General features: G+C 40.5%; 2 protein-coding genes across 3 annotated transcripts; one reads left to right on the top strand and one right to left on the bottom strand.

The window, feature by feature from the left end:
- LOC135632998 (growth-regulating factor 5-like) lies at nucleotides 1–4,322 on the bottom strand. 2 transcript variants are annotated; one of them, XM_065141984.1, is made up of 4 exons: nucleotides 3,940–4,322; nucleotides 2,688–3,057; nucleotides 316–788; nucleotides 1–215 (listed from the first exon to the last, which is right to left on the bottom strand). In XM_065141984.1, the coding sequence occupies exons 1-4, from the start codon at nucleotides 4,121–4,123 to the stop codon at nucleotides 208–210; spliced, it is 1,035 nt and encodes a 344-aa protein (XP_064998056.1). In that variant the 5' UTR covers nucleotides 4,124–4,322; the 3' UTR covers nucleotides 1–207. The 2 variants fall into 2 exon arrangements, with proteins under 2 accessions (XP_064998056.1, XP_064998055.1); XM_065141983.1 differs by having other exon boundaries at nucleotides 1–788.
- Nucleotides 4,323–14,304: 9,982 nt separating this feature from the next.
- Nucleotides 14,305–16,592, top strand: LOC103973121 (trihelix transcription factor GT-3b). Its single transcript, XM_009387603.3, has 2 exons — nucleotides 14,305–15,348; nucleotides 15,823–16,592. The coding sequence occupies exons 1-2, from the start codon at nucleotides 14,944–14,946 to the stop codon at nucleotides 16,402–16,404; spliced, it is 987 nt and encodes a 328-aa protein (XP_009385878.2). The 5' UTR covers nucleotides 14,305–14,943; the 3' UTR covers nucleotides 16,405–16,592.
- The last annotated feature ends 1,944 nt before the right edge of the window (nucleotides 16,593–18,536 follow it).

Here is an 18,536-nt window from a genome sequence, read left to right as displayed (position 1 = left end):
TAACAAAGAGGAAATAGGTTCGGATATACTTATTACCAAACTACAACAATAACTGTTTCACAACTACGAGATGACATCAAAAGCACCACAGAATGCCTCAACCAAATGGCTCTGAAAGTATCGCTGGTGTCCTCAAAGAAGACCTCAAACAAACAAGAACATCCAGTTATCGGTTCATGACTTCAGAGAAAGGCTTGATGACCTCGCTCAATCATCTGCAGAGATACAATTCGAGGATAAGGATCTGGAAGAGGGCATACCAACCTTGGAAATCTAGAATCACAGTGGGGATCGTGGTTCAGGATGGAGACCCACCATTCGGGGACCGGGAAGAGGTGCTGGAGAAGTCTGATGAGGCTATTGGAATGGAAATAGAGAGCTGGGTGGTGGAAAACGAGGTCCGGTTTGATCTGTCTTCTTCAAGATCTGACCAAGAATCTCTGGTCTTTGGCCATTCATCAAAAAAGGGCCGGAGCAACTGCGTTTCATGCTTCACGGGCTCCGACGAACCAAACTCACTTCCAAAGAAAGAATGATGCTGCTGTTGCTGTCGAGAGAGTGAGTTGATTGTAACCTGCCCAAGATCTTGCACTGACTGAAGTTGTGGGTAGGCATTCTGCAGAATGGAAAGGTCATGTGTTTTTGACAGAGAAAACGAGGACACTGGTGGTGGCATTGGGCGCCATGAGCTGTCCAATGATGAGTCCACCCCAAGGGCCCTAGCAGTGCCAGACGCTCCAGAAAAGAAACTGTGCTCATCCGCATCAGGTTTAAGTCCAGAGAAGTACCTGCAAAATTAGATCCATTACTCCCTAATGAAAGCACGTTAAAAAAATCCAGCATATGAAATACAAAATTTGATGGAAAACTAGTAGGAGCCAGAAATTTCCATATAGGTTTCAAAAATCCCTAACACAAGTAAAACTGGATAATGACTCCATTACTACATGCAGCTTTCTTGCTCTATTCTTTTTTTCTGAGTGATGCTTCATCTGATCTGCAATCATACTTCTTTTTGCTTCAAGTGATACATTCTAGAACACAACGTTGAAATACATTATCACAAGCATGCTTATTTCACTCTTCAATTCAACATGAAGAATCAAAACCCATGCTTAAACTTGCTTCATCATAGACCATTATAGAAGTGTAGTTTGGTTGTTAAGTCGAGTAATGATATACATTAAACTGTTAACAAAGAATGTCAAAAGCACAATCTTTTAATGTTATCACATCAAACAAGAGCAGGGCACTATTAACAATCGAAACTCTTAAGCTCTAAAATGGACCAAGAAATCCAACTACGCATACTTCTTTCCATCAATCGAACGAGGATATTTAACAGATTGATTTGTTTCCCAAGTACATGGGGCATTGCAATTTGCAAGCACTGAAAACAGTGCAATCTCTGAAATATGTAAAAAGAAGATGAATGCAATGAGCCTTTTTCTTTGCAGGCAATATAAACTTACCCCATCCAAAGATTAATCTCAGTTTAACTGACTTCGATGAGACAAATAATGAAAAAAAAAAAAACTTACTAGTCATTACATCTATACAAGCTCCTGAAAACATTCTCCAACCAGAAGCTGCGAAAAATAGATATTCATGTGATAAATAGGTGAACAGATATGCCTCTCCATTGTCAGGAATTTCTAATTTCTATCCGGAAACATAATGCTTACTGTTGCCTACCAATTTCGCTGCAATAAGCTGAGACTGAAAACGAATATGGCCATTTACCAACAAATACTTAACAGGAGCAAGTTTATTACATAACGTGGAAAGTTGGCAAAGATAGAAGCATGCATGTTAAACCAAGACATAATTTAGAAAAGTAACTTAGCATTATCTAATATATTAACCACTAGACTTCGCTAGATGCAGAAAAGATTATGGCTAGAATGCATACTTTGACTGCACTCAGAAAAAGGGGGGGGAAAAACTCCTCCCACCTCTCAAATGGAAAAAAACTCTTAAAATAGGAAAAGCAGCCAAATATGCAGCTAAGGCACATCCAAAACATATGTTAAACTAGCAGTCAATCTCCCAATCTGCGGAATGCAGAGCTTGGGCAAAGCCTGCACTAGGACCAAATAAAAGATCCTGTGCAGCTTGTAAAAGATTCAGACAACTGCAAGTAGAATCTGAAAATTCATGAGAATTGTCAGACTTTAAACCTGGAACATCTAATATCCACAAGGGAGAAAAAACTTCCAGTTCTTCCAGTACTGACAACAGGAGCATGGGCTCAGAAGGTTTATCTCTTTTTCAAAAGATGGGCTCCATTGGGAGCATATTGGGAGGGTCAATGGATCTAGTCCTACCCCTGCAAAACATTGCTCTTAGTCTACAATTTGACCAAAATGGTTGGCTGTGAATTGATAATGTATTATACCCTACACTCGGATGAGCAGCTGTTCTATAGAAATTCAGGTGGAACCATGGAAGTCTAGAGACTATAACAAGTTACAGAATTTGGCCATATACTCCCAACATATCATCATTTAGGTTTGAGCCTACATAAAGCATATATTCTCCTTTTATCACACATGACCAAATTCCAAATTACATGATTAAATTATCTAACAAACAGAATCACCATATTGAGATTTTGATCCTGAACAAATAAAAAGAACAAATAATTGTTTGTGTTGAAGTAAAACGAAAAAAGGAAAAAAAAATACCGATTTCCAAAAGTGCCAGTGTCCATGGGTAGCTGAGATGAACTAGCACCGCCAAAGCACAAACTCTGTGCATTGCTTGGCCCTGTGATCGGCTGCAGGGTGATGCCCCTGAAGCTTCCAACACCGGTGCCGCTGGCATTGCTCGCAGAGGGAGAGAGGGATGTCAACGCCGATGAGGAAGTCTGGGATGGAGCGACAGTTTGTGATTCCACAGGCTTTCTTGAACGGTTGCGGCCACGGTGCATGTGGCGCTCACAATACTTGGAACCAGGGTACGCGTCCTTAGAGCAACGCCACTTTTTTCCGTCGGTGCGACGGCATCGCCCTGGTTCTGGGTCCGGTTTCTTCCCGTAGTATGAATAGTAACTCACTGAATCCAAAGGAAAACATTGCAATAATAATCTAAAAGGCGACTTTTGCAAGGCGAGATCTCACAGAGAAGAATGGAGAAATAAAAGAGGCCATGATGATCCAGTTGACTACTAGCAGCAGTCGAGGAACTTATGCCCAAAGGTTCTGAGACTACCCTAAATACCAATGAAAATCTAAGAAAAAGGATATGAAAGTTTCTATAGCAGCAAAACAGGTCACATTGTGCAAAACTATCACATAAAGCCACAAAGGAAAACAAGAAAGCTCCAAGAAAGAGTTGAAAACTACCAAAAAAGGGTAATCAAGAATCGAGATCCCACAAATTTTAATGGAGGAAAGACTGCCAATAATTACTGCAAATAGCAAGAACTTCCCAACCGCGTCCCCTAGGCAACTTCAACATGTCATGACCATTTCCCAACAAGCTAAATTTCTTTTCACAGAGAGAAGTAGAACAGATCCTATCTCTCCGAACCTATCATTCGAGAAATCGTAAACATGACGATTAAGATTATCAAATCTAAGCTAATATTGTCCACAAATAAAGAAGACCACCCAAGAAACCAACCAAAAAGCCCAAATGAAGAGCAACACATGAAAAGTTGTCGACTTTGGGAGCGCAAACCCATGGGAGAAGTTAGAAACCACTGCAAACAAATGATCGCCCAGAACCGTACCACATCGTAGCCAAACAGTCGACAAATTGATGCGGAAGCTGAGAAACCCTCGATTCAAGAAAGGGACTAACTTCGAAACAACCCTGAATCGTAAAAGCTTCAAGAGGAAACAACCGGCAGCAGCAAAATGGGGAGAAGAGGACGAAGAGAACGTTCCAAGAGAACAAAAGAAAAAGGACTTGGCCTCGGCGCCGGCCTCTTACGCGAAGGGTGGTAGTATCTGCCGGGCAAGGTCTCGAAGCTCCTCCGGATGGGAATGATGAGCTCCGGCGGCACGGGAACCCCCGCCATTAGGTACTTTAAGATCAGCGCCTGGTGCTCCAGCTCCTGCCACTGTGTCGCCGTGAACGGCGGCCGGCCCCCGACCACCGCCGCAAAGCTGTTCATCGCCTAAGGAGAGACAAGAACGAGAGCGAGAGCGACAAGAAGAAGGCCCCTCGTCCTCCAGCTCACTCATGGCCGAGGGCGGGAGGGACGCTCGCATCCTCCACCGGTGAGGGGAAGCCGTCAAGTTTCGCCATTTTCGGATGGGGAAAGGCCGAAGTGTTGCGATGCGGAGAGAGACGGTGGCAGTCTTATAGGGTAAAACGCAGGGACTAATAATAGACCACGGAGAAGGGCGACTATGAAATATAGTGAATCGTCATGGGTTCAAATGCAAAAACCTACTGATACATACATGCCGAGGAAGTAAAACGATGAAAGATCGAGGGGCAAAGTGAAAAAATGTATATCCAGTGCCATCTAAAATAAGTCAAGTCTATATGTCATGGTTTATTGGGTCGGATACAAATCTCGTCTGCAATCTAATCTTAGGTTTTAACGTGCGGTACTAATCAAGACAACGTAGACTTTTCTTTTTGGATTTCTCAGCAAAGGTGGCCCACGGGCTTATAAGTTAGGTCTGAGAACCAAGCCGAGTGATGACCTAACGTGCAATGCCATATACGATGATACCCCTTATGGTCGATTCACATGCGTGATGCTCTCGACGCATTTACCATCTGGATGACCATGAGTGAAGAACGGGAGTAGTGAAGCTAAAGGCTCAAATAATTGATATGGAGGCATGTGGGTTTTTATGACTCGCATGAGCCCACCACATCTTTTGGTGGAGGAGTACTATTATGAGCTCCACCTTGGCCAAGTTGGAATCTTCTTGCTTGTGTACCCCGGTAGCTTTTTCTTCTGCTCCTTTTCCTCTCCTGTGTCAAACATGGAATCAAAGTGAGAGGAGGGGAAGTGGGTTACTCTCGCACTTGATGCTTTTGTGGGGGGGGGAGGGAATCGATGGCCATGACTTATCCAACACTCCTCCAAAGATGTTGCTTCCTTGTGATCTTTGCCTGTTGGCGTTGCGGCGGCCCCACGGCTGCAGCTCGAAATGGTGAAGGGGGAGGAAGGAAGAGATGGGAAGGGGCGAAGGAGTCTTGTTTCTCCCTCTTCCTCCTCCTCCTCCTCCTCCTCCTCCTCCTGCTGTTGCTGCTCCTCGCACGACAACAAGTGCATGTGATGGGTACGTCCGCGACCGCCCCCAAAGAGAACCTCTGCTTCGGTGTTACGTAGTTTTCGGGTGGCCGGTGCTACAGGGACCATCGTTTGTCGGTTGTTGTGAACCTAGTAAGGAGGGATGAAGGGTACACTTCAGTAGAGAGAGAGAGAGAGAGAGAGAGAGAGAGAGAGAGAGAGAGAGCCATTATGTATCTGCAAGTTCAAGCAATTATGTGCCTGGAAGAAAAGAATGCTTGCTATCTGCAATGCTGCAAGGCTCCAGGGAAGCATCGAAGAAAGCAAGAATATAGGTGTATCACCAAAGAGACCTGATGCAATTGAGATGGTGACTTCAGGATCCAGGTCTTGTTATTAGAGGTCAAGTGACATAAATCTTACGAGAACTGCGCCAAACATCCATCGAGAAAGAAAGGACCAGCTCCTCTTTTTTCTCAGCTACAAAAGCCATAAATGCACAACATTTCTACACTCCAAAGTTAAAACCAGGTGGGGCCTCCAGAGAACAATGTATGTATGGATGATGCCACCTGACATGCATCAATGAGAAAAGAAGATTATTTTGTCTAAACCAGAGATATCATCCAGAAAACTCTTCCCTTTTTCCCTACTTCCTTCCACGTGTAGGAAAGAGAGATATCCACCCAATATGCTGACCTTAGTGCAGGAACTTTTGAGACCAACAAGAAGAAGGTAAGTTATTTACCTTCTCTGCAGACTGCAGGTGAGGTATGAACCGACTCATTCTAAACAAAAAGAAAGCCTGCAAGCACATAAGAACTGACACATCTGGGAGTCACACAAAGTCTTCATCTGAGCTTGTAATCAACCTTATCAGTATTTGTTCCATGTCGATGCAACATACTTCTCTAGTTAAGCAGTCGGCCAAAGCAGGAACACCAACGCTCCCAAGAGGAGAAGCCGTACTACCTGATCCGAGAGACTGTTCGTAATCCGAGCAACCTCATTCACTAATCAAGCAATTCATGTGAATAGGAAGAAATCAAATCATACTTCTTTAACTGCGAAACAAGAACAGGCCTCTTACGTGTGTTTATTTGTGTACATGAATGTGTAACCAATGCTTACTACGGCAGAGTTACGTTATGTGTATGTATACATCCTCCTGATGATTATTCACGAATCAACAGTGCCTGACGTTGATCGTGTTCCCAAAAATGCCAAAGAGAAAAAGATGATCTATGAGCTAAAATGACGCTCTTGACTATTGATGGAGTATTTAATGTGGTCAAGCACTTAAAACTCTTTATGCTTGTTGGTTCTTTGTAGTTGGTGTAGATCTTTTGGTTTCCTCCTATTTATAGAAATTTTTATTAACTCAATCATAATGGATCTTATCCTATTGGATGTTGGATCTCTAACTGACTATCCAATAATATTTTATTGGTGCTAGTCATAGATGTTCTGTAAGCCAATCACATGATAACACGTGTGACTTGATATGTAATCTTTTTATTTATTATTATTATTTGATATTTTATCATTTTATATTATCTATTATTTGAATATATTGTGATGTTCATGGATCTAAGAATCGAATCGTGATAAGATCACGAGACCGATTCATCTTTAAACACATATCCTAAATAATCTTAAATAAGCACAAATGGTGATACCACTAATACCCCGAAAACCAAGGTTGAGATACTTTTAGGCTCTAAGTTTGAATCAACTTGAGGCCTATAAATATTTCTCTCATCCCTAGTTAACACACATAAGAATTGAGAGCAAAAAAAATAGAAAAATGCTATTGTAATCTTGTGAGAACTCATTTCAAGCTCTAAGTGTTAGTGTGATTTAAGAGAAAAGTAAGTACAAGTGTAAAGGTTATCTCCTAAACTTGTTAAAGAAGAATCGAGTGTAAAATGATAGTTGATCTTTGCCCGTTGAAAGAAAATCGGTAGTGGAAACCGATAGCCTCTAGTGAAAAGGAATTGAGAGTGGATGTAAGTCATGATGACCGAACCACTATAAATCGATGTGCATATCTATTGTTGTCATTTATTTACTTTGCAATTGTTTCACTTCCTCCTTACTTTACTTTCACTATGCTTACAAACAAGCATTCAATTTCAATCCTAACAAATTTAAGAGTTAGATTCATAAAAATTATTATTATTATTATAACAAATATTAGAAAATTTTAAAATTTGTAGTAAATCATTAAACATTATTCTTGCTAATAAAGGTCATGTATGTAGAAAGGAAGGAATCAACTGTTGTAACACTCTACAAAAGCCAACTACATTTGTTAAAGAACCAATATTACATGTTTCCCTTGAAGTTAAATGTAATTTTATAGTAGATGTGATCATTATGTTATAAATATTTATTTAAAAAGTATAGCTCTCATAAATTAGTTTGGATTTCTTAAATAATCATAAATGACTTAATGCTAAAAGTCAAGATAAATAGATCTAATCATGAGGGACCCAAAGTTAAATGGGTACCTAGAACAAACCTACCTTTCTTGTAGATATAACTACAATCGAAAGCTATGAGCAAAAGATAATATCCTGATAATAAATGCTCAAGGCATATGATCGGAGTTCCAACATACTTCACAAAGCTTACTAGCCGAAACAACAATAATAAAGGAAAGATCATTGGAATTAAATTATTGGTAACAAACCAAATCGATTGATTGAAGATATTTTATTAGTTAATAGTTATACTATTGATTTTAATGATTGTCATGACGAAACTTGTTTTTCATTTTTAAACGATTATGCATGACTTTGGCATAGAAGATTAGAGCATGCTAGTATGAAATTAGTCACATAAATGGATAGTAAAAGAAGAATGCATTTTTCTTGAAAATTTTTCTATCTCTAAAGCTTATCGAGTTTTCAATAAGAGATTGATAAATCTATTTATATTATTTTTGAATCTCTTGAACTAAAAAAATAATTTTGATTATTTTAAATTTTATAATTTAATTTTTTTCTCTCCAAAGCAACTTGGATACATTTATTTCTAAAGAATCATTACCCAAGGAATGGAAGTATGTAGATGCACATTCTAAGGATCTAATTATTAGAGATATATTAAAATGTATTCAAACTCGCTCTTCATTGAAAAATACTTATTCAAATGCATGAATCGAGAACTTTTATTATTTATTCTCGTATGATTCTCTCATTTTATTAAAGAGAATATTTATCCACATGAATCATAATCTTTAACTTGATACTTGAGATTTACTATTTGATCTCCTAAATTTTTTTTTATTATTTACTAAAGATGATATTTATCTAAACGAATCATGGTTTTTCTCTTGATTTCTCAGTATTCACAACTTAAAATTTATTTATTTCATATGACTCTCTTATATTCATGAATTATATACCCTATCACCAAATTAATTTTTTATGATCTCTTTCGTGTTGTGTTATGATTGAAACATTAATATAAAGAGAGAAAAATTGTACCTTCCCTTCTCGGTGACAATGACAAAAAGAGAGAGAGAATTGCTAGCTTTTACATCTCAACAGAGAAGCAAAGAAATGTTAACTTTTACATCTTAAAAGAGAAGCAACGAACTGCTAGCTTTCATATCTCAAAAGAAAAACAAAAATTGCTAGTTTGCACGTCTCAAAGAGAATAAAAAATTTGCTATCTTGCATACTTTAAAGAGGAGTAATAAACTTACACCATTCTCTTTTTTATTGATGAGAAAGAGGAAGAAGTTGAATGTAATCTTTAATGATTTGATTTAAAATTTTGATGATTTGAAATTATGCATGCAATGATATCTTAACGCATGATGATTTGAAATTATGGTTTTATGATGCATGCAATGATATTTTAATTATGATATGAAAGTCACTATCATTAAAATTATTTGGACTTGAATTTAAAGGTTATCATTTTCTGAATTGAAGTGTATTTTAATATGTCATATAGATATGTGGAGTTTAGTTAAAACTCCGCCATCAATTTATTGTCATTATAAAAAAAAAAGATTATTGAATCTCGGATTTGATGATGAAATTAATTAATTAATTTATAATATAATGAGCATTTGAGTGATGGAAAACTAACTTTGATCATAGAAAGGTAAATATATTAAAGTAGGAGAATTAGACGTTGGGCCGGAGAGCATCATGTCAGAGATTGGTCGATGTGCCAAAAAATAGACTTTGTGCCATAAGTTCGGGCATCGGCTCAGAATAATCGAGTATTGTTCTAAGAAGATCGAATATTATAGGAGATCAACATACCAATGGATCAGGCAATACATCGAAGGAGAGGACGATGCACCAAAGGTTCGGATGAAGCATCGAATAAACCGATGACATGCTAGACAACATAAGATTCATGTTTCTAATCATTTGTGTCTTGATCGAAGTAGTTTAGGTTGTAATTGAGTTAGTTTGTGTGTAACCATGCCAACTCAATTAAGGGCTCATTGGGTCTGAATCATAGCTGAATTAAGCCTGGAAGGCTCATTCAGTGACCTACAGTTAGGTCAGGCGATGGCACCGCTCAACCAGGTAATGGAACCACCTATGAGCTAGAAAGTATCGAGTATATATTTTTGGAAGACTCAATTGTGGTATCGTTAGTGTCAAGCGGTGTTGCCGCTATGACATAGTCTTATAGATCGTGTTAGGTGATGGTACCATCCAGTGCAAGCGGTGGTACCACTAGTATCCCAAAAATCTAAGGATTTAAATTTTTGACTCCATTTCTAAAGTCATTTGGGACCTATAAGTACCCTGCTCATTCTTGCTTGAGATAGCAAAAAAAAGATAAGAAGGGGGAAAGAATTCTTGAGGAAAAAAAAAGTGTGTAATATCTAAGTATTGAATCTCTTCCTCCTAGGGTTTAGAAGTCTTTCTAATCGAGGAGTGAGGTCTATTTAGAAAAGATAAGTATAAATGTTCTCTCCTTATCCTATGAAAAGGAGAAAGGGTTATAACAAGAGTAGTTAATCTTCGCTCATTGAAAAGAAGATCGGTAATGAAAGTCGATGGCCTCGAGAGAAGAGGAATTGGGAGTGGACGTAGGTTGGGATGCCAGAACCACTATAAATCTAGTTTATATTTTTCTTTATGATTTTTATTCTTATTACTGATTGATTTACTTGCTCACTACTCTTACTCACATTTTAAGTTAAACATATTTTCGATACTAGTTTCATCAAACAAAAGTTTTCAAATCGTAATTTTTCAAAAGCACTAATTCATCACTCACCCCCCCTCCCCCCTCCCCCTTGCTCTTAGTGCCTTTATAATCCTAACATAGTTTTCCTAACTTATGCACCTTGGGCACATTTTGCTTTGTGCCTCCCGTTGTAATGAGTTTCTTCTTATGGGAATCAAATTTTCTCGACTCATATGTCTCGGGCATCTTTACACTCTTCGAGATGGTCTTCACATATTAATCGCCTTTATGCTTCCCGAGGTGCCCCTTCATCAATTAGTGTTGTCTCAAATTTGATCTAAAGATATACTTATCTTCAATATTGGAGAAGAGAGACTAGTCCCTTTCCTATAAATCTACTTTAACTATGGGAGTGAGGTTCATCCTCTCATTTGAGCCTCTGTGGTCCCTTTTGGGAGCTTTCTCTCCTTAGCCCTAGTTCTTATCTATAAGGCATGTCAATCATTGGTCCTCTTCCTGAAAGTGGGTCAGTTCCTTAGCATATCATCTTCTTTGCATGTCGGCTCTTTAGCATTTTATTCTTCTATCTCTGTAGGTCATGATGTCTTTCCTTTCTCACACAAGCTCCACCTGATCTTACGATCGCTAGATAGCCAAGGAGGTTGACGCTTTGTCCTTGGACAACCCAAGGGTGGAGGAAGTTCCATCCTCCCCCTTACTGGGAGAGTTAGTACTTGTGAAGTTCTTCAAGACTTAGATTTCATGAAAAACATATATGATAAAGACTCGGTGATAAGTATACAACGCCTAGATCACTTGCAAACTAAGTACTACATCCCAGTCAAGTTTGATCTACAAGTCCCTCTGCCTGGTTATCGTTTATACAACATAATGTTTAGGTTTCTTTATTTGTCTTCTAATGCTATAGAGGTATGACTTCATTTTATTGGTGTCGCCTCAAATTTAATCTGAAGGGACACTTGTCTTTAATACGGGAGAAGAAATATTTATCCCTTTCTTATAAATTCTCCTAGGAGAGTGAGACTCATTCTCTCATTTGAGTCTCTATGGTCTCCCTTGGGAGCTTTCACTCATTAGCCCTTGTTATTCTCTACAATGCAGGTCAATGTTGGTCTTTCTTCTTAATGGTGGGTCTCAAGTACTCCTAAGATGTTGACACGATGTCGGGTCAAGGAACCTCACTAGGTGACAATGGTAGTTGAACCAGCGATTGCAATTAAGCTTGTGGCACCACTTGTTGGGCTAATTAGGAAAAAAAAATACTAACAACTTGTTTCATGCCTATTAGCATATGTATTTATTGAGTGAGATTTAAGAACACGTAAGCGAGGGATAAGCATGTGGCTCAAGGTTATCCCTAAAAGTGAGAGGCTCGAGTAATTAAATATACATTAGTATCGTATCGGTGTTTATGCTAAGGTGGGTGCACTTGAATATGGAAAGGGTGACTGTTGCCCTCATTGAGTGAAAGTACTATGGGATGAGGGCAAAACCTCTTTATTTGAGTGTTCATTGAGATGGTCGATGAACAAGTGTTCCTGCAAGATCGGGCCCTCCTAGCATTAAAATGTTACGAGAAGAAGTTGTTGACAACCTAACTAGCTCAACATGGTCTGGACCTATATGCGTAGGGTTACCCGAGGTGCTTCCGAGATAAAAATATCGAGCTCTCGAGATGGAGAGAGGTTTTCTAGCCTAATTCTTTTGACGCCTAAATTGGTAACCTAAGGTAGATGAATGTGGATGGAAGTAGTCGAAAAGTACTCCCTTTTTATTATATTGATTATGAGTTTTTGTATCCGATTACAAAAGGATAAAATATTTTATAAAATATTCTTTGAGAATGTAACTTCTAACCCTCTTCAAAAATATTTCATTGAAAATGTGAGTGACAAAAGGAAAGACAATCCGTAGTCAACTGTCTTATACCTTTGTGCAATGGATATTACGTGAAAGTCATGATGCTGTAACATAAATTTGGTATCCATTCAATCCAAACGTTTAGGTTTATAAAATTATATATAATTATCGTTCTCGCGTGGGCACAGAAACCAGCTTAGAATTCACATGCATTGTCAAATGGACCAGTTTTTGGAACTCAATGTTGTCGATAGCCGCGTGGCAAAAGGATGACCGGTAATCAGAGAGCAGGTGCAGCACGGAAAACATGGTGCAGGCACTCGATTTGGTCATTGATAGGTGATTTGCCAGCCGATGGATGCGGGGAAGCGCTCACCAAGTGAGGCGATGGAGCTACGTGTGGGCTGCAGCGGAATTAGAACGCTGCTTCGTGGGGTTCGATCGTCACCCGATGGGAAACGCGACCGACCAATATCGTGAAAGCTCCAACTCCTCCTCCAAATGCTGCTGGCATCACGGGTGACCGTATCAGACGGTTGAAGAAGAGTTGGGCTGACGCCGTGGCGTACGGAGGAGGGGTGTCGAAGAGGAGGAGTCCAGTCAATATTAAGCAGACGAAAACGATACGAATTTTGCGGCTGCCTCGGCCGCACGGAGACTCTACACGAAGGAACGCGACAACTGAGACGACGATTACGTCGCGCCCCTGTTCACACAAATTACGCTGTTCCCGTTCCCACGTGTCCGCGACGCGGCCTTCCAACTGTCTGTCTCTGTGCGACGAAAAGGGCAATCTTCGTTGGTCTTATTTTTTGTAAAATAAAATTTTAATATATAAAATAGTATGAGCGAATTCTCGAATTTTTTTTAGATTTTTATAAAATTCTCGAAAGTATCTCTCATTTTTTCAAATTCGAATATCACTTTTTTCTTTTTCTTGATACCTGATGTACCTCCGCTCCCTTTTTTTTTCACTATTTTCTTTTCTTTTTTTTATATCGGTCTGTCTAGTTATAATATTTTAATAAAATTAATATATATATATATATATTAATTTTATATTATATTATAATAATATTTTTATAACATTGTTGAAAATATGGTAACATCATGTAAAATTATTATAGCTTAAATTCATCTTTGATGGAAATTTTATCATCCTAGCTACCTACGTAGAATCATAACACGAAAATAAAATTTTACTTCTTATTTTTCTCTCCCTTTATGATAAGGAATTATTTTTCTCATGATAAAATGAAAGTAATCATATACTTTCTTCCCCCTTCTGCAGAGATATAAAGGCATATAAAAAATAACTCTTTGAGGAGGACTATTCTAACATACAAATGAAAATTATAGTTTTGCTAATTTGAGCATCGGAGCTAATTTGAAAATCCTCCTTGGCCTTAGACTTTATATATAGGTGACATTTCAAATAATACAATACTTTCATCTCAGAGTCACCTTGGAGACATCATAGATTTTACTTTAGATCCAACTCAAAATTATCTCAGAAGCGTGACATTTAGAGATACTTTAGACATTTCTATGCACACGAGTTTAGATCATACTAGATTGATCGAGACATTAATAATATTTTTTTTTAATATTATATTTTAATAATACTTTCATAAATATTACTATAGATATCATAACACAGCGTAAAAGTATTGTAATCTTGATTCACCATCTATAAGAAAAAAAACAAAAAAAATAAGATTGGTGACTGATTATACAGTTAGAAGTATTTCAGATTAAAAAAATTATTATTAAAAATGTTGTTCAAAAAACTTAAAAAGAGAGGTTTTCATCAAATATTATCCAGATATTAATTTGACGATAATACAACGAAATTACTTAATAAATATTTACAAAGAAAAATAATTAGATTTGGAATATAATATCCCCAAACGCGATGCCAAATGTGACCGGGCAAAATGGTCGGTGGAAGTCGTGGCGGGGGCCGTGCCACGGACAGCTAAGCTCGGGGCTATTGGGGGGGGGGTGGGGCGAGGGGCGTTGTCAAGAACGGAGTCGTCAACGGCCCACCCTCGCGTGCCGCACTCGGCCACCCAGCTTTTCTACCTTTCGTGGTGGTGGGCCGGTGATGGAGAGCTTCACACGCGAACGCCATCCCATCTAGAAGCGAGCCTCGGCACCACGGACGCGGAAGCAAAAACGCACACACGGCCTTCGTCGGCTGCGTCCGCCATCAGCCTCTCTGGGGCAGCAGCACAATTGCGTGGTGTCTTTCGCTCTTTTGACTTCCTTTTGAACATGCTCTCCGCCTCCTCCAGCTTTCTTTCGCCGTTTCAGACATCGTGTTCAGCGTCTGGACATCTTCCTTCCTTCGGGTAGGTATTAAAGTCATTTAGGACTTCTTCTCCCCCTCTTTGTGGATGCATAGTTTGGATGAGAGGAAGGCGGCAGTGGCATTAGAGTAATAACAGGGTCCAATTCTTGGGCCCATGTGGAGAGGTGGGAGGAGCGGAAGAGGGGATATAAAACCGAGAAACGCGTTCGTCCGATGAATGATCTCCTATTTGGAAGCTAATCTTTCCTGCTCAGCTGCTCTTTTCGCGGTGGACGAGTTGGTAGTCGAAGACGAAGTGGAGTAGTGAGGCGGGCGGGGAGAAGAAGAAGAAGAAAAGAATTAGGGCTAGGGTTTCTGGAAGGAGAGGAAAAAGATGATGCTTGGAGGTGGAGGTGGAGGAGGAGGAGGTGGCGGGGATGGTGAGTCGCTTGGGGGGCGGATGACGATGTTGGCTGGAATCCCGCTTCAGATGAACCCGGGTCCGGTGGGAGAGATGGTGGGCAAGAGCGGCGGCGGCGGCGGCGGAGGAGGAGGAGGAGGCGGGGGGGTGCTGTTGCCGCAGCAGCAGAGGGGGAGGGAAGAGAGGGTGCCGCAGTGGGGCCAGCAGGAGACGAGGGACCTCATCGCGATCAGGGCCAATCTGGAGCGCGACCCCGCGGTGGCGCGGCGGAACAAGACGATGTGGGAGGGGGTGGCGGCCAGGATGAGGGAGCGCGGGTACCGCCGGACGCCGGATCAGTGTAAGTGCAAGTGGAAGAACCTCGTCAATCGCTACAAGGTCTCGCCTCTCTTCCTATTCCTTTCCCCTTGTTGTGGCTCCGGTGATTTCGGTCGATATAGGGTTCGTGATTTGCACGTCTTCTATCGCTAATTCTTCCGGGGCGACTTTGATTGGTTGTCGCAGCTTTAAGTTGATTGTATTGGCGTATGTTCTTTGTTGCCAATTCTTTTTGGGAAGGTTTGAATCGATCATCGAATTTTAAGTCGACTGCATTGATTTGGCCATGTAGAGTTCCTTTAAGAACCCTAAAAACACAACAACTTCGACTGAAGACGGACTCATTCATCGCAGTTATGCGATTAATTTCATTCTTTTCTTGCTCTGGTCTCTCTCTCTCTTTCTTTGGACTGCAGCTCGTCGATGAACATCTAGTAAAATTTGTACAAGTCAAAACCTTGTTGATTCAAAGCAATTGATTTCTGAAGAGATGATTATCTTATATGCCTCTAATTCTTTTTGGTTTGTTGTCAGGGTAAAGAGACGGCTGATCCTGAAACTGGCCGGCAATGCCCGTTCTTCGACGAGCTGAATGCGGTGTTCGTGGAACGGGCGAAGAACATGCAACGGCTCCTCCTGGAATCGGAATCCGGCGCGTCGCAATCAAAGAAGAAGCCGAAGAGGGTCGGCAGGGATCGATCCTCGGATGAAATCTCCGACGACGATGATGAGTACGACAATGACAGTGACGACGAGCTCCTTCCAAAGGGCAGAAGGAAGAAGGCCGACCACAGAGGGGGCCATCAACAGCATCGGGGGAAGGCGGCGGCAGCGGCAGCCGGCAGCATTCAGGAGCTGCTGCAAGAGTTCCTGCAGCAGCAGCAACAGATGGAGATGCAGTGGTTCGACATGATGGAGCGGAGGGCGCAGGAGCGGCGGATGTTCGAGCAGGAGTGGCGGCAGTCGATGGAGAAGCTGGAGAGGGAGCGGCTGATGCTGGAGCAGGCTTGGAAGGAGAGAGAGGAGCAGAGGAGGATGAGGGAGGAGAGCCGGGCAGAAAAGAGGGATGCACTGCTGACCACGCTGCTGAATAAGTTCATTGAAGATGATCTCTGATTGACCCCTTCTTCTTCTTCTTCTTCTTCTTCGTGTCTGTTGCTTGTTCCTTGTTCTTTATTTGCTATGGTGGGTTAGGTAGATTTTTTGTTCTTCTTGTAATACTTATAAAAGGGGATTATATTTGGTGGCGCTGTTGTTGACTAGAAACAGGCTAATCTTATAGGTGACCCTCCACATCAGTCTTACCTAGAGAGAGCTATTAACTTGAGTGAGTGAGATACCTCTTTGTGCTCCTCCATCTTTGGATCAACCTTATCATCCCAAGTTGAGTTTTCTTTCTGCGACCACAACATGTTGTTAAGGGAAAACATCAAACAGTATCTATACCTACCTTTCTTTCCGATCATCCAACTGGGAGCAACGAAACAGCAAGTCATTACCGCTGCCATTGCCCAAGTTTCAGACAGATAGATGTTAATACCAATACTCGGAAGAGCAAGTTCTTCCTAGACCAAATATCCCATCGAAGATGAAGAGTGGTCAGAGAGTTGGAATTCGAGTTATAGCATATCCCGGTTTAAGATAGATAGATACATATATTTCTTCCAAGTCTTCGTATGTAGTAAGAAGGTTCGGAACACTCCTATGGCGGGGGGATGGATCACTCGGACTCGCTCGGAGGCTTCTCCCTGGGATGCTTCGAGCCATAATGATCCACCAGCTGGTTATGATTCGCAAGTTGTACCTAAAAGAAACCACTCCCCGATCTGAGGATATAACTTTGTTGCAAGAAAAACAAGTACCGGAAATTGAGGTAGAAATAGAAAGGAAAAAAAAAAACGAAAATTCAGTGAATTCATTCATGATGCTGAAAAGACTGAGTTTTTCCTGAATATATTGTTCAAGGAGAATCAAAATTGACAGCACAGAAGTCAGCGAGAACTTTGATCAGACAGACAGACAACAAGAAACCATGAAGTGCAATGGCTAGTGTAGAATCTCATATTTGCTCCGCTAATTAAGCAAAACTTTCGTTCTGTTCTTATCCCACCTCCACGGCCAATCCTGCAGATCTCAATCCTTGTTATGAAAAAATAGTTATTCTATTATCACCTGACCAAACTTTCAAAGCTCGTCACAACAACAACAACAACAAAAAAGGCATTTTCTTATCATCGACTCATCAAGAAAGATACCCCTCTTCACAACACTGAGACATTGAAATGGCGACAGGATTGTGTTCTTAGTTCGTCACTCGTAGCATTTTAGCTGCATTGGCATTTCCAATTCCAATGTGATCATTTCTCACTTTGTTCAAACCTATTCATGTTTTCTCATCTTTCTCTTGCATGTCACCATATGGATTTTAAACCGGATTTCTTTTCTTTTAATTAGAAAAAAAGGGGTCTTTTTCTTCCTTTGTTTCGTTTCCTCATCATGAATTCCTATCGTTAGCCTCTCGATTTGTGAACAAAGAAATGTAAGTTAGCAAAATTTCACGGGCACATGAAATGCTTGTATCTCCATCAAAAACAATATCCGGTATGAGATCATAAGAACAAAATCGAACCCCATCGGATAGGACAGAACCTAAGATCCATTGGTACTGCTGGCATACAATTTTAATCTCCGAATGCATGATGAACGACTTGCACAAATTGATCCTGAAAAAAGCACTAATTACTTTGTAAATTAACTTGAATTTAAGATCTTGATGCTCCTTATAGACTCAAGGAAATTGATGCAAGGAAATTGTCCTAAAAGAATCATCTTAATCGATCTAACCTTGTGGATTGAAATATGGAACATGGTTTTACATATGTTCCATCTCGTACACCTCCGACACCATCCTACAGTGGTTCGAATACGAGAAAGCTTTCAACCTAACCACATCATAGAATAACTCTAATAAGGGACAATTTGGTCGATCGATCGGTCATTGGTCCAAAAGACGCCTCTTAAGGTAAGAGAGACCTGGCGCACGACTTCAGAGTGAGGTGCAAGCCTTGGGCCCTCCTTCTAGGATGCTAATCTAATAAGGGACAATTTGGTCGATCGGCCATTGGTCCAAAAGATGTCTTTGATAGTAAGGGAGACCTGGAGCGAGGTGCAAGTCTTGGGCCCTCCTTCCAGGAAGCTAAACTAATAATAAGGGATAATTTGATCGGTCGGCCATTGGTGCAGCCCGT

The sequence above is a fragment of the Musa acuminata genome, chromosome BXJ3-3 (assembly GCF_036884655.1).
Source record: "Musa acuminata AAA Group cultivar baxijiao chromosome BXJ3-3, Cavendish_Baxijiao_AAA, whole genome shotgun sequence".
Lineage (NCBI taxonomy): Eukaryota > Viridiplantae > Streptophyta > Magnoliopsida > Zingiberales > Musaceae > Musa > Musa acuminata.
This window is presented reverse-complemented; position numbering and strand designations above follow the sequence as displayed.

Excerpts from the sequence above, each read along its gene's own strand:
- LOC103973121 (XM_009387603.3), top strand. The coding sequence starts at position 14,944 with ATGATGCTTGGAGGTGGAGGTGGAGGAGGAGGAGGTGGCGGGGATGGT. Across the intron at positions 15,349-15,822 it reads ACCTCGTCAATCGCTACAAG|GGTAAAGAGACGGCTGATCC; the intron begins GTCTCGCCTCTC and ends GTTTGTTGTCAG.
- LOC135632998 (XM_065141983.1), bottom strand. The coding sequence starts at position 4,123 with ATGAACAGCTTTGCGGCGGTGGTCGGGGGCCGGCCGCCGTTCACGGCG. Across the intron at positions 3,058-3,939 it reads CAGATACTACCACCCTTCGC|TGAGTTACTATTCATACTAC; the intron begins GTAAGAGGCCGG and ends CTTTGGATTCAG. Across the intron at positions 789-2,687 it reads ACTGGCACTTTTGGAAATCG|GTACTTCTCTGGACTTAAAC; the intron begins GTATTTTTTTTT and ends CTAATTTTGCAG.